Source organism: Anser brachyrhynchus (assembly GCF_964034855.1).
Source record: "Anser brachyrhynchus genome assembly, chromosome: 17".
Lineage (NCBI taxonomy): Eukaryota > Metazoa > Chordata > Aves > Anseriformes > Anatidae > Anser > Anser brachyrhynchus.
Window position 1 is genome coordinate 9,169,111 of NC_137710.1, and position 13,982 is coordinate 9,183,092.

A 13,982-nucleotide genomic window follows, 5' to 3' on the forward strand; every position below is an offset into this window, starting at 1 on the left:
TTAAAACAACCAATTCTTTTGCAGTTTTGCATATCTATAGCAGAAATGAGCTCTACAGACAAGAGATTTCCTGAAGGAAGTGGTGTCACAGTATGTTGAAAAAAAGAGCCAAGCTGTTGGAATCTGTGTTGCGTTACGTGGGTAATGCAATACCTCTGAGTGCTTCCTGTTTATCCACAGAGAGAGTTTTTACCACATCATAGAACTTGCAAGCATTTGATAATAAACACTAAGAAAAAAATATATATATCCAAATATACAACCCCCTGTGGCATCTGTCCTTATAAACAAAAGAAGGTTTTCATGATATGTATCAGGGGACTACTCATGTGAGAAGCAGATTTCGAGGCCCAGCTCATGTCCCACTGAAATCCATGACACATCTCTCATTAGGTCATTGGACCACAGCATATATATATATATATATATATATATATATATATATATATATGTGATATATAAATAGCAATATGTTTTAATGAGCAAATGTAATTTTTACTATCAGCATTTGTCATTTTTGTAAAGAACACAGGTATACAGAGAATGAACATCCACTGAAATGCAGCATAGAGCCTTATAAGAAAATGGCAAAAGTAGGATTTGCTTGTAACAACAATAATCTGCAAGTGCTGAGGTACCTAATCAAATATACAAATTGTGCAGATGCTCGGAGCAGTGCTGTCTTGCTGTGCAGCCTTTCTCACTTGACAGCTTTGTCTCAATTCTTCTAGATAAATTAACCTAGCCTGAAAAGGTAGAGTTGTGAAACAGAAGGGTGAAAAATTTTCAACACCAGCACTCTTTATGGTGCAACTTGCACCCAGAGCAGATAAGATCTTTGGCAAGGAAATACAAACTACTGAGACTGATTTAGGATGTTCTTGTGATCGTGGCTAGAACTTTGTCTGAAGCTGACATGCACATGGGGTTGGAGTCAAGGGGGCAAAATTCAAAGTTTCTACCAAACCCACAGGTAATAAGCATTTTGTTAGGTAACTATACAACAGTGCAGAAGACAGCCCACGTGCCTCATAGAGCTTCAGCACCGAAGGATGCTGGTTACGTTCAGAGCAGACTGTACATCTTTGTTCAAGCTTTCTGGGACAAATGAGAACAACTAAACTGCAGTTTCATATGGTAACCCTGCTGCATGGAAACTCAGGATGGGTAATGACTACATATAATTCTTCTTTAAATAGCTGTAACAGTGTAAGTGACAGAATTTTAAGTGTTATCAGTTAGACCAGGGGAAAGACTGAACCTCAGAAAGATGTTCCCTCCAGCCACCAGCACTAGATCTAGCTAAATTGAACATAATTAAGACATTTATAGCTTTTTGGATTTTGAAAGTTTTAACAATGGGAAAATTATCTGGCTTACTTTACCATTGTCTTGCCTGACATACAGTGGTTATTACTTTAGATATGCAGAGCCTAACAATAAAATACCTTTTTAAGTGCAATACATCCACTGTAATCAAGCACTACATTTATCTTATTGCATTACTGAGTCTCTGGGTCTTGTACAAATGACACAAAATTGTTGAGAGGATCTATGAGTGTCCTGCATCTCAACCAACTTTTTAATATGATGTCTTATTTCCCACTGTCATTAACAGAGCCAAAGTGAACCCCTGACCTGGATATCCTTTGACTGAAAGATCAACAGCATTGAAAAGTATTTTTGACTATTTGACAATAAGGGATGCTTTAAAAAAAAGGGGGGGGAGGGGAAGAAAAAAGAGCAAGAAAGAAAATGCTGCTCTTCTTGAAGAATATGCCAAAACATCTGTAGAATGATGCTCTGCATCCAATTTTACAGGTACCGTTAATGGAGGTAGGGTAAGATTAAGCAATTAGGCTCTGCCAAACACTATGTATGGGAGAGCAGACAGCAGATGTCCAGCCACTTAGGCCTATGCCTTGCGCACCAGACCATGGTATGAAAATGTGCGTGGATATTTAATTGTAATTCAACTACAAATTGCTTGGAAGCAATTGTCTGGGAAGCCCATATGCTGCAGTGAGAAATGAGCGTTTATTAGCACTGTAGCTGTGCTGGCCTTTCCCGCAGAGAAGCAAAGTACCCCCTTCTACAGAAAATGGATTAAAAGGGGGCAGCATACCACTCTCACGTCCCATTTACCTTTGTGAAATGCAGCTGGATAAATGCCAATATGCGGATACATTTCCATCGTGAACTCTGAATAGCTTTTACTGCCGCTTGTCTCAAATAATAAAAATGCAGCAGCTGTCCTCTTATCAAATCCCAATTTGGAGAAATGTATACCTAAATAATGGTGATAAACAGGACTCCCCCTTCCAGGCCTGCTACCTGGATACATTAGAAAAACCGTTTGAGAGCTGGATTAGCAAAATGGGACCATTGCCCCATATTCCAGCATTTTCTCAGTGCTGTTGCAGCAGCATTCTGCAGTCATTCTGAACACGTCCTGTTTCCTTCTTGGTTCCTGTTCACTACTCTTACCCATGACAACACCCTCCTGGGCTCCTGCAGTCCCGCAGCAGTTCATTCCCTTCTCTGCCACGTGGACTAGCATTGCTGGATTGCCTCCCTTCACCTGTCCAGGCATCTTTCTTGATCAGTCCATGCTCATTTCATGCCCTTTTTAGTGAGGCACCACCTAGGAGATGAAGTGGGAGGTTAGGCGTAGGGTAGCAGCAAGGCATCCTCCAGAACACCCCACATCTGCAGCAAAAATCTGACATCCATGCTTCTCCCACTCATTGCAGTTCCAGTTTTGCTTCTCACAGTGTCTAACCCTTCTTCCCTCCTGGGCTGGTACTTCACTAATTTTTGCTGAATTCATTTTCTTACAGTTTATCAAGCTGCATAAACTCAAAGGGTCCAGACAAACACCAGACCTGTATAAAGAAAGCAGCAAGGCCGGGAGCAGAACTGCCCTTTTTGTTACGAGCAATTCATTAGGTCTGGCTCAGCTGCCATGTGATATCACTCTGTCAGTCTATTTTGTCTGTGTAACAGGGAGATTTGGCTACACTACTGGAAAGCCTTCAGACACCTCTGTTGCCTTTGCCGCCCTTTTGCCCTTTTTGGCCAAAATGCAGGAAACAGTGATCATGACAGCAGTTTTATAGTGCCTTTCTTACTACCTCCTTTCCATTCATCATCTTCCTCTCCTGTTTCTGCCTTTTACTCCTTCCAAAATCTTTCTGCTGCAGCTACTGACATCTAGAAATGTACTCCCAATCCAGGACCTTTTTGCTTGCATGCACACTCACAAACCAGATAGATAAATGCAGGCCTTCTTTCTCAGGACAAGCATTTAAAAAAAAAAAAGTATTACACAATCCACAAGACATGCGCATTACTCACCAAAACAATCACGGGTATCCGATTTCTGCAGCCCTGCCTCTCAGTGATTGTTTCTTTCCAATATCATACCAATGTATCAAAGCCAGTACCCAATATCAATTACATGTGTATAAAGCCAAAGCTGATGGAGTGGATTTTTTGTACAGCTATATACAAATATGCAATAATGATCAGAGGCAGTCCTACTGTGAAGGACAGAGGTATCTTGGTGTGTTTATCTTGTGATGTGCTGTGATCATTTATACTGTTGAATTAAGAAAAACAACAAGCTATGAGCTTTTCAAATGGAATCCATTGCTAACTGTCATTCATTGCTCCATTCTTATTCCACATGCATTAGGAAGTGCACATTATCTTATAAATCAAAACATATGAAACAAATAAATGCCTTTATATTGTAAGAAAAAAAAACCTTTCTAGAAATACTGTAGAAACATTCACATCCCCTATTTCTGTCTTTTATAAAAGGCTGGCTGTGTCTTATTATCAAGTAAAAAGTAAACAAACGTAATTTCATCAGTTCTGTCTTTCGTTGATTTGCATCAGCAAGAATAAAAGACAAAGGCAGAATGGAAAACAGCAGCTTTGTACTAAAAGTTTGAATGCACAAAATACTTCTTTCTCCAGCTGTCAAACATTAAAAAACGCTATGCATACCAGTAATAATAAAAGTGTCAAACAATCAACCACAATGGGAATCACAATGCTTCATTAAAAGCTCTAAAGCAGAGTAGAAAAGCTTCCAGCCATTTGTTAAACAGAACTAAATGCTAAGATAGTTTCAAAAGCATCAGAAGATGCTTTCATCTAGTCTCGTTAGCCAGATAAATATCTTGTTGCTTCGTTCAGTCTGGTCTTGGAGCTTGCACCAATTCAGCAGCAACAGCTGTACTTGCTGTTTGCTCTCCTGAGACTGGGGCATCTCCCAGCAAAACAGAAAAGGTTAACGTCCCTTCCAGTGATCAGGCCTTCATTCCACGTGGTGCAAGGATATAATCAGTAATTTTGTATTTACATATGTAATTAGGTAGTATTTGGAGAACCTAACCTATTTGTTCAGCTGACAGGCGATGTTGTGATAAGGAATTTCAGCAGACAGGATATTTATAGACCCTTTATCTCTATGTACAATCAGAACTAAAATGTCAAACAATACCCTGAATGAAGGGTTGTTTCAGTTCAAGTTTTCTCCATTGTTACTTTTCCCTGTTTTTTTTTTTTTTCTCCGTCTGGTTACTGCTTAAAACTTGGCAGGGAGAGGAAAAAAAGGGAATGTGACTCACACTGACAACTTCATTTGCTGTAAGAGACCTCAGTAATTGCTCTAACCCACTTACAGGAAAGCTACCCCTCCTCTTTTTCTCTTCCTCCACCCTTAGACATAGACCATATTTGTAACACGAGCAGCCTCGCTGATCTCAGAGGTCACGCTATCACTTATAAAGTAGCCAGGCCTTTTTTCTTTTCACTTTTCTTGATCTGGATTCAAGTTAACCCATCACAAGAACTTAAAGCCGCTTCAGTTTAAGGGGCAGCTTCCTGCCACGGATTTCTCATGAACCTAATAACCAGGGTTTCCGAAGGACTAGCAGCTCAAACACAGCAGGGTTCAAGTGGCTGCTCCCATGACGTGCACCAGTCTGGCAGCCAGTGCCACAGCTTCAGCATAAAGCTCCTGGCGAGCCAAACAATTGTTGTCTTTTCCTTTTTGTATGTGCTGGGGGCAGGGGCAGTGAATAGGAACAGAAGAATCAGCACAGATGCCTATGCAGCACTCTACCAAAATATATTTTCATTTTTAATTACATAATCAACATAATGAGAGTGGCATTCGTAGTGAGGGGGCGGAACAGATGGCAAAGACTTAGTTTTCAGCAAGACATTAATTAACAACAACTCTGGTTTCTGCTAGAAAAGGGGTGTTGTTCTGCTCTAGCAGGGTTAAGATGGGTGCTTACTACATAGAACAAAACTTAGTTTCCAAACACAGAACAATGATTTATTTTTTTCCCCCTATGTCCCTGTTGAAATGTTCAGGATGCTCTAAAACACAGCAACATCCTACCTGCAAGGCCTTATTAGAACCCAGCACAAGTTTGTGTCCTAACAGTAGTTTGGGATTCTCCTTGCAAACGCTTTTGAGTGCTCTGCGGACATATAAATACAAAAAGGAAAGGGAGGAGGAGTTAATATGATTGAGAGAGCTTTGTGCAACTTAAAATTCAGGTGAGGTTTGTAATATACAACAGCTTCATAGAGATATTATTAAAGTTAAAGCTGCCTTAGATGCTCTATGGGAAGTTCTCCTTTTTCCCGTTCCACACGTTCAACTTAACATCTTCAGCATACTGATGCAGCTGAGTTGGAAAGAGCTATCCCAAGGGGGACTGAAGCAGAAAGTAGCTTAGAAAGACATTTATTAAAACCACAGGCAGAGAATACATCACCCAGACACAATGAATAGGGAAATAATACATGCAGCCGAAAAGTCTAGCCTCTATTTTTCTGTCTGATGAGACGACTGGAGAGCCAAGCACACTGAGCAGCCCGCAGATCCCCAGCTCTCCCCCCCACCCCGTGCTGCCAGGTGACACGAGATTGCTTTTTCCAGCTTTGCATTCCCCATCGCAGGCTCTCTGGAGTCACACGCCCAGGTCCTGCAGAGGCCTGTGGGCCACATTCCTCCGGGGATTACAGCCATCCCCAGCAGGAGAGAGGGAAGAGAGATGCAGGCCAAAAGGGATGGGCAAGCAGCAAGGAGGGAGGAGCTGGGGGGTAAGGAACCATGTTGTGGAGATCAAGATGAACACAGGCCAGAAGCTGGAGAGCTCTGCTACAGGACAGGGAGAGGGGAAGCAGTCATACACTGTAATGTTATACGGAATAAGGCAGCAGGACATTTAGATTCATCCGCTGTAGAACTTGGAAATGAACCCATTATTCCCACATCTCAACACTCATCCCTGTGCTGCCAGCAAATATCTTAACAGCTGACAAGAAACATCTCTGCCCATTCTAGTGACACGTACATTTAGAAAGGATGCTTTTCCATTACTCCTACTTACTCTGTGCAGGCAGTAGAGTTGTAGGTCTGTGCTGTAAGCTCAAAATCACACCCCTACCCATTACCCAGGGGGAGTGAATGATATGATTGCAGATGATTTTTTTTCTTTTACTGTGCATGCTAAAAACATAGTGGGGCTGAGTTAAAAATTACATTAAAAGAATATTGCAGTTATAATGTCAAACACAAAAATATGTGTCTGAACTAAGAATACCTGTTCCACCTTCCAGCAGCTACTTCTATTCAAAGTATTAACCCAGGCTCCCACACCATATTGCTATCAGCCACAAGAAAACGCATCCTTACATTGCTATACTGAGCAGAACTAACCTGCAGAATTGTACGTGACTTGGCCTCCATCAGTTCACGTCGTGTTAACCCAGAAATGGGCCACAGACAGGAACTCAGCTTCTTGCATACATCTGATGGCAGGCAGAGATTCTATGCAGGATGATTTTTAGGAGAAGTTCCATATATCAGCAGAACCGTGCTTAGGAAGCGCAAAGTAGTGGAAAGGAAAGAACACAGAAAAATATTTTCTGCTTAGCTTGTCCTCCTTTTGCAGGGCTTAAGAGAGAGATGAGAGAATCAAAAGAGGGAGATGAGAGAATCAACAAAACCGCATTTGTATTTACAGCCACTCTACCAGGGAGGGGAGAAGGGTGACTAAAAACCCTTGCAGATATTAACTTAAAAAAATAAAATAAACTCAGTGCAACAAGAAGTTAACTCTTCAAGCAAAAGCAAAAAGAAAAGCTACCAGCAGATGCACAGACAACAACTGACTTCAGTGGAGCTGCACGGCTGAATTTGGCTTGAATTCTGTGAAGTACTTTCAAAGCAGGAGCATACTGCATACAAATGAGCGTTAAATAATTCGCATCATTAAGAGAGCTCAGAGCAGCTTATCTGGACTTTGAAAAAAGCTAAAGCAAATGTACATTGTTTGAATACCATTAGGGACAGTCATTAACTAGCATTAAGACATCTACTGTATCGACACTTAGCGCTGTAATGAGACCCCTCCTCCATTCCAGGTTATTTTTCTTATTGATTTGTAGATTTCTTATACTCAAGCTTTTGAGTACCACAGAGGTCAGCAACTCATGTAGGAATATCCATTAAAGAACTATACAATTACTTCTAATTTATATTGGATCTTTTAATTTAGGTCTTTAGAAACGCAATCCTGTTTGTGTGGTGTAGATACTGTAGGCAATTAAAACACCAAAGTATATCAAGAAACATGCTGTTTTATTCCAGGATGACACAGTGTAACAGGAATGGGTTAAAGGGTTTGGATGCCCAGTTCCCTGGTCTAACCATTTCACTTGATTAGCTCCAAGCACAGCTGCTGTAGGCCAAGGATAAACTGTGGCCTTATACCACATCTCAAACGCTTGAAAACACTCCAGTAGTAGCAAGGACAGTACAGAAGAGGTCAGGTGAAGAAAGCAAGTTGTGCAAAGAACCAAGGGTACAATCCAGTTTAATATGGATGAAGGTATTCAACTGCCAGAGCTGCAGGAAGGGATGACTGATGGAATACTGAGAGCTAAATCCGTGCAGCAAAGTGCATAGGGGGAGGCAGGGGCAGGCAGCAGCCTACAGGCAGTTGAAGGGGAGCTGGAAGGAATCTCTAATGAAGGCAGAAATCGTTCTGGGTGACTCAGAATATTGGTATTCACAAAGAGAATTGAGAACAGGCAAAAAATAAATAAAGCTGCAAGCAAAAAGGCCAAATCCCTCTCAATAGCCAGAACACTGATATAATCTGAGCAACCAAACAACAGGTCCTTGTGAAAACCTCTCCCCGGCTACTTCCTGCACACCAGCCTCTCTCAGCAGCCAGCAATGACTGCAAGCAGCTCGCACTGCACAAGCCAGAGAGCTTTGCAGGCTGCTGTCACACTGACACCATTTTCCTTGCAAAATGCAGCCCCGGTGGTCATCTTTCCACACCCCTAGCCCTTGGCATCCCTGTGACACCTCAACTAGTGCGTTGTGCAACTTCACAAACTTCCCTTGAGTCCTGAGCAGCTCAGCTCTGATTTCATTAGCTGCCAGCTTTTCTACATGTCACAGGCACACATCAGTCACCGACAGATTCCAAATCCCAGTACTTTTATTTACGAGTGGATTTATGCTAGCCGATTTCCAGATCCTGCTGCCATCAGCCCGAAATGTATGCAGGCAGCATTTAACTAAAATCTGTAGAACAGTTAGTTCTACAAGCTTTACAATGAAGACTGAAAACCAGATTAGTTTCCATTTTTGATATGAATATAAATGTGATGGCTTTTTGTCTTTATTAATATTTCATTAAAGAGTAGTCAAAGAAGTTACAGTTATATGCATTGGAACTGAGATCAGGAAGACTGAAGAAGAGGAAAGACATCCTGACAGTGAGATCTATTAGTCAATGGAGTAGTCTCCCAAAGGAGACAATGGGAGGACAAGAAGTGCTTTAGCAGAGCCAGGATTAAGTGCTCCAAGTGGTGCAGCCAACTCCTAGAGGATTGCTGTGAGCCGCACTGCCTTCAGCGAGGCAGGATGCCTGCCATTAGCCTGCTAATGCACATCCTGGCTTGGCCTATTACTATTTGGGAAGAGCTCATTGACTTAAAATTTCATTAACAAGAAAATATTAGAAGACAATTTTCTGAGGGTAAGGGCAGGCCTTTGCAACATATCTTCCCATTACAAAAAGTGATTATTAGTAGGGGGAATAAATGAACGGTTTGCATTAGTATTTCTACTACAATTTAATCATTAGCCTTTTCTTAAACTACTTTAAAGATACTAAATTGCTTGGATACCCTCTCTTTTTAACCCTGCAGAAGTTAGCCATTTCCTAATTTCTTTCTAGCACTATCAAATAAATGATTAAGTAACAGCCAGCAGTTACAAAATGGGTTTAACATTGAGAATACAGATCCATAATTCTTTTACTTTAGACAGCAGACAAAACCAAAACAAATTGAGATGCCACAATTAAGGCAAAAAACAGCCTTTTAAACATTGTTGTGAGAAAGAACATAATGGGAAAATAAATTTAGATGAAAATATTTTTCACAGGTTTTAATGTCAGCTGAAAAATAAGAATGTGAAACACTTTCCTCAAAATCCCCTAATAAATATACACTGCACTGCGTAGCAGGAAGGTTGTCTCAATGGTTCAGCTGGTAACTTCCAAGCACCCTGTATTTAGGCTTTTAAATGTAACCTTAATAGTGGATGTCTGAGTTGGATATTTACACAGTATTCTTATCAACTACCAATACAGGCACGCAGCTTTAGTTCTGCGGTAAAAGAAAGTTCTTTCCATGTATGATGTGATGTTCTCCACATCTTGGAGGTGAAAATCCGTTGAAGGATGGGACAGAGAGATGGAAGCAAGGATTTCTTTTTATTATTAAAAGCTGACTTGCCAATGCCACAGCAGTATCTGACTACACCGTTGAACTTGACCTTTGCCTCAACTGCACGTTTCTTCAGAAACACGTGCGACTTCACGTGACTGATACAATAAAAAAGGGAGAGTTTGCAGAGCCATTTCAGCATCTAATTCATTCTCCCATCTCAAGTCCCTCGATATCGGGGGTTTAAGAGGAGCAGTGCTAAAGCAACTTTGCTCCCAGAAACCTTTGCAGAGCCAACACCAAGGACACGGTACCTTTAAAGACCAATGACATTTGGCCAGTTAAGTCTGCCAGGGAAAACTCTTGACAGGCGTCCAGGCTTCACCTCATGCCAATCATTCCAGCTGCTGGAACAGTTGTGTGGAATTAGCTGCATCAACAGAAGGCAATTGGGTGAAATATCTGATGTCAGTGGCCCAACTCGCATTACCTGCGCCTGTCTGTAACCCAACAATTAGATCCATCGTTAGCAGCTTGGCTTAATTATAACTTAGAACTTCTTCAAGCAAAGACTGTGCACAAGATTTTTAAATGACTATAATTAATTATACAGAAAATCTGAAGTGTCTTCTGTTCCATTGTTGGTTTTGTGTTTTGTTTTTTTTTTTTTTTCCCCCCTCCTTTCCCCACACTGACACCAGAACTTCATTCTGTAAAGAAGCTGTGCTCTAGACTAAAAGTGAGGTCTCTTGGGTAGGCAGATAAACACACACAGAGAAATGTCTTTTATATCTTATGTAAAGAGAAACAAGACTTCAGATTTTTATTATTATTATTTTGTCTAAGAGATGCAAAAAGGAACATTACTTCTAACCCATGATGTCTTTGTCCCATTCTTTATGAATTACCACTCTCCTGCCTCCCACGTAAGAGGCTCCTTGCACTCTCCCCAGATTGCTGCTGTTGGCCATTATCAGAGCTCTGTTGTTGTACAAGCTGCATCCCATCCTGAACCAACTAGTTGAAATTTAGCCAGTAAGAAAACACAGCATTAGTGCCAGAACCACTGCAACTTCTTAAAAGATATGGAGTAGGAAAGAAGGTATTACCATGCAAACACATTTTTCTGACTCAGCTTTCCAGTGGTTAACTGCAAGGTAAAAATATTATGGGAATGACACAGCACTCAGAGGGCTCTTGGGAACAACTTGTGGTGAAGGCAACATCAGGTATCTTTTCCTATTGCCCTTGTTTTGCTTTGGCCAAAGGAAGGAGGGAGCCCTCTAGGGGCAGAAACAAAAAAACCTGAAAGCATTCAGACACCAGCAGAACAGCCGGCTTTTTCCACAGCGAGTCCTTCCTGCCTTACCTCGAGATAGGAGCAGTTTCCTGTCACTTGCAAGGACTGAGAAACGTAGATCTACACAGAAAAGTCAGGTCGAGGAGGAGAAGGTCACAGGCTGGCTCCTGGAATGCTTACTCTACAGCCTAGAACATGACGTGGGAAAGTCTTTTTCTACTGTTTGTGCAATCTTTTTCAGAAAAGACAGATCACCAAACTGCAGACTCAAGTACTATAGCTAGTCTGGCCCACCACAGCATAGCTACAATTTTTCTTTTAGGCTATGCAAAGGACTTGTTTTTGCCTTATAATATGCCTCAAGCATATGGTGAACTCTTGCATGAAGTGAGCAGGTTTACATTTGTCAAGGCATGTTCAAAATATTTCCTTCCAAGAGCTACTTATATCTCAAGGCTTGATAACAGCTGCACCATTTAAACATTTAAATATTTTCTCATTCTAATGAGAACTTAAGATTCTTTCCAAACAGCTCAACATAACAACATGAGAATGTGGCAAATCCAAACTTCAAAACATTTTTTTTTTTTTACTGGAGTCAGAAAGTATAGAAAGCATCTAACAAAACATAAAGAATTAGCTATAGTGCAACAGGTAATAGATTCTGTAAGATATCCAACACAAAAAAGTTCAAGAACAGTTTAACACATTGAAAAAACAGATTATATAAGGGATGTCCACCATAAGACATTGGTTGCATATATAAAACTGCACTACCAGTTTGTTGAAATGAGTGGTTAGTACTTATTACAGTCTCTACACAATTTACAAGTGACTTTCTGCATGACATATTCAAGCTTACACTTGATTTCTTAAAAAAAAAAAAAGAGATATTAACATGAAAGCCTGTAATTTGTATCAGGGCTAGTTGATTAGCAGTCTTGATCTAGATGTAGAAAATACTTCATCTGGCCCTGGCCAGTGAGTAGAGAGACCTGTGAAATCGCCTGCATTCCTACAGGAAAGCCCTTATTTCTTAAAGTTCTTCTCGTCTCTGACGAAGCACTGCTGCTCACTGTTTCCCAGGTACAGGGGACAGACATTTCCACACTGATCTGGCAGACTTGAAGAATTGATTTCTGATTAACTACCCTCAGTAACGTTTCCTAGAGAACCTGGATGAAACCAGCAAATACTAGTTAAGGCAAACTGAGCAGCTCTATGAGAATTAAATGGTCTTCATTTGTGTTGTAATAATCACTAATTCGGGCTGAAGCAGAAACATCTGCCTCATCACCACCGTTACTTCATTACTTTCTACAGCCTGGGAAACGAGCGGCAGCAGATTTTACTGCACATTGTCTGCAAAGAAACATACATTAAATGGAGGTGGTTAAACAGGACATGAAGATTTGTTATTGCTCATCAAACAATTGAGGCAGATAATGCTTCTATGTCATTAACTGTATGGTTAGACACATTGAACCTTATCAACGGCATCCAAGTCCAGCCTCATGTAGTTTTAAATCAAAGTTTTATATTTGTTTCCATGGGCTTATTGATTGCTTCTTGCTCAAATCCACCAGAGAACTGTGGATGACTGATAGCACAGAGCAGAAGGTTGGCTGAGCGCCATTTTGGGCACATGGTCTATTGGAGGTTTGTTAGATGGGAAAGAAAACATTCATAAGTAAGATAGCACAGCCAAAAAGATTCAGCGATGTCTGGCTTTCACCTTCTACTAATCAAAAGGAGACAGAAAAGCCAATGTTGGACACCAGCAAGGAGAAAGAACAGTCATGTTCACTTTTTTCTCTTCAAATACTACCTAACTGCAGTTGGAATGAGCCTCAGATCTATAGGAAGTACCAAGTATGCCTACAACACACTGGAGTGATTTAGTTCAGCTCTGTGTTGTTATCAGTAAAGAATAGCTGTAGCTGCCTTTGGATTGTGGATCCACCTGGATGATGGATTCCCATAGTTGCTTTGCATACCCATGAAAGAACAGCAGCAGCTAACTGTTGCGTATGTTCCCTGGTGAGCTAAGAAAATCACCTGTTAGGAAACTGCTTCTAAAGCTAGTCAAGCAAATCCCCAACTTATGCTTTCCTGAGAATTTACTACTACTTTAGAAATTCTTACAAGCGAATTTTCACCCCTGGCATTCTTATTTAAAAAGTTGAAATAAAATTTAAAAAGCAACAACAGTTAGAACCATGAAAAGGAAGATATTTTCAGGAGATTTGAGATCTGGTCTGATGTTCAAATATCGTGATCCTTATTTTTGTATTTCAAGAAATACCTTATCTGCTTCCCTCTGACACAGCATCCTGGTCTTTTACTAGACTTTATTTTTCTTCTTCCCTAGGATAAATGCAACAGCATTTAGACAAACTGCCTATCTCAGATTCCCAAGTCTGTTAGAGCTTGCATCTTAACTGTTATCTCTGTCCTGCTGTCTTTACAACTTCCTTTCCTGAGCAAATGAATAGCAGCACTGCAGAAACCATCACAGATCAGCTTAGCTTCCAAGCCCATCGTTATATTTTGAAAGTTACCATCCTTCTCAAAACTTTCTCTACGCTCTGTAGTAAATTATCCCTACGTGCTTCCAGACCATTTCTTTAACAAGTAGGCAAGTAAACAACAAATTTTCACCACCTCTTCTGAAACAGGGATTTTCTGATCATTACCCCATAACTTACCCTGCATTATTATTGTTGGTAGCTGGTAAGAAGGATGAAAGAAAACTTAGCTCAGATCAATTAATTAGAGATACACAGGCCATTTCTAACATGGCTTTAGCAACACCACCTTTTCAAGTAAGCATGCTCTGTAATCCCAAGGATTGTTTCCTTTTAGCGCTTCCACTGGTCTCTCCTACCAGAAAGACCCT

At 40.7% G+C, this 13,982-nt stretch overlaps 1 protein-coding gene across 4 annotated transcripts in view; it reads right to left on the reverse strand.

Annotated features, from left to right (window-relative positions):
• Window positions 1-474: 474 nt before the first annotated feature.
• The window catches only part of PPM1F (protein phosphatase, Mg2+/Mn2+ dependent 1F), a 39,129-nt gene continuing 25,621 nt past the window's right edge, over window positions 475-13,982 (reverse strand). For 2 of the 4 annotated variants that reach the window (XM_080559872.1, XM_080559875.1), the window contains one exon: window positions 11,287-13,980. In XM_080559872.1, the coding sequence (XP_080415998.1) occupies window positions 13,945-13,980 (36 nt within the window). In that variant the 3' untranslated portion in view covers window positions 11,287-13,944. Of the gene's footprint in view, window positions 2,645-11,286; window positions 13,981-13,982 lie in introns of those variants that run through there. The other 2 variants (XM_080559873.1, XM_080559876.1) reach the window with 2 other exon arrangements.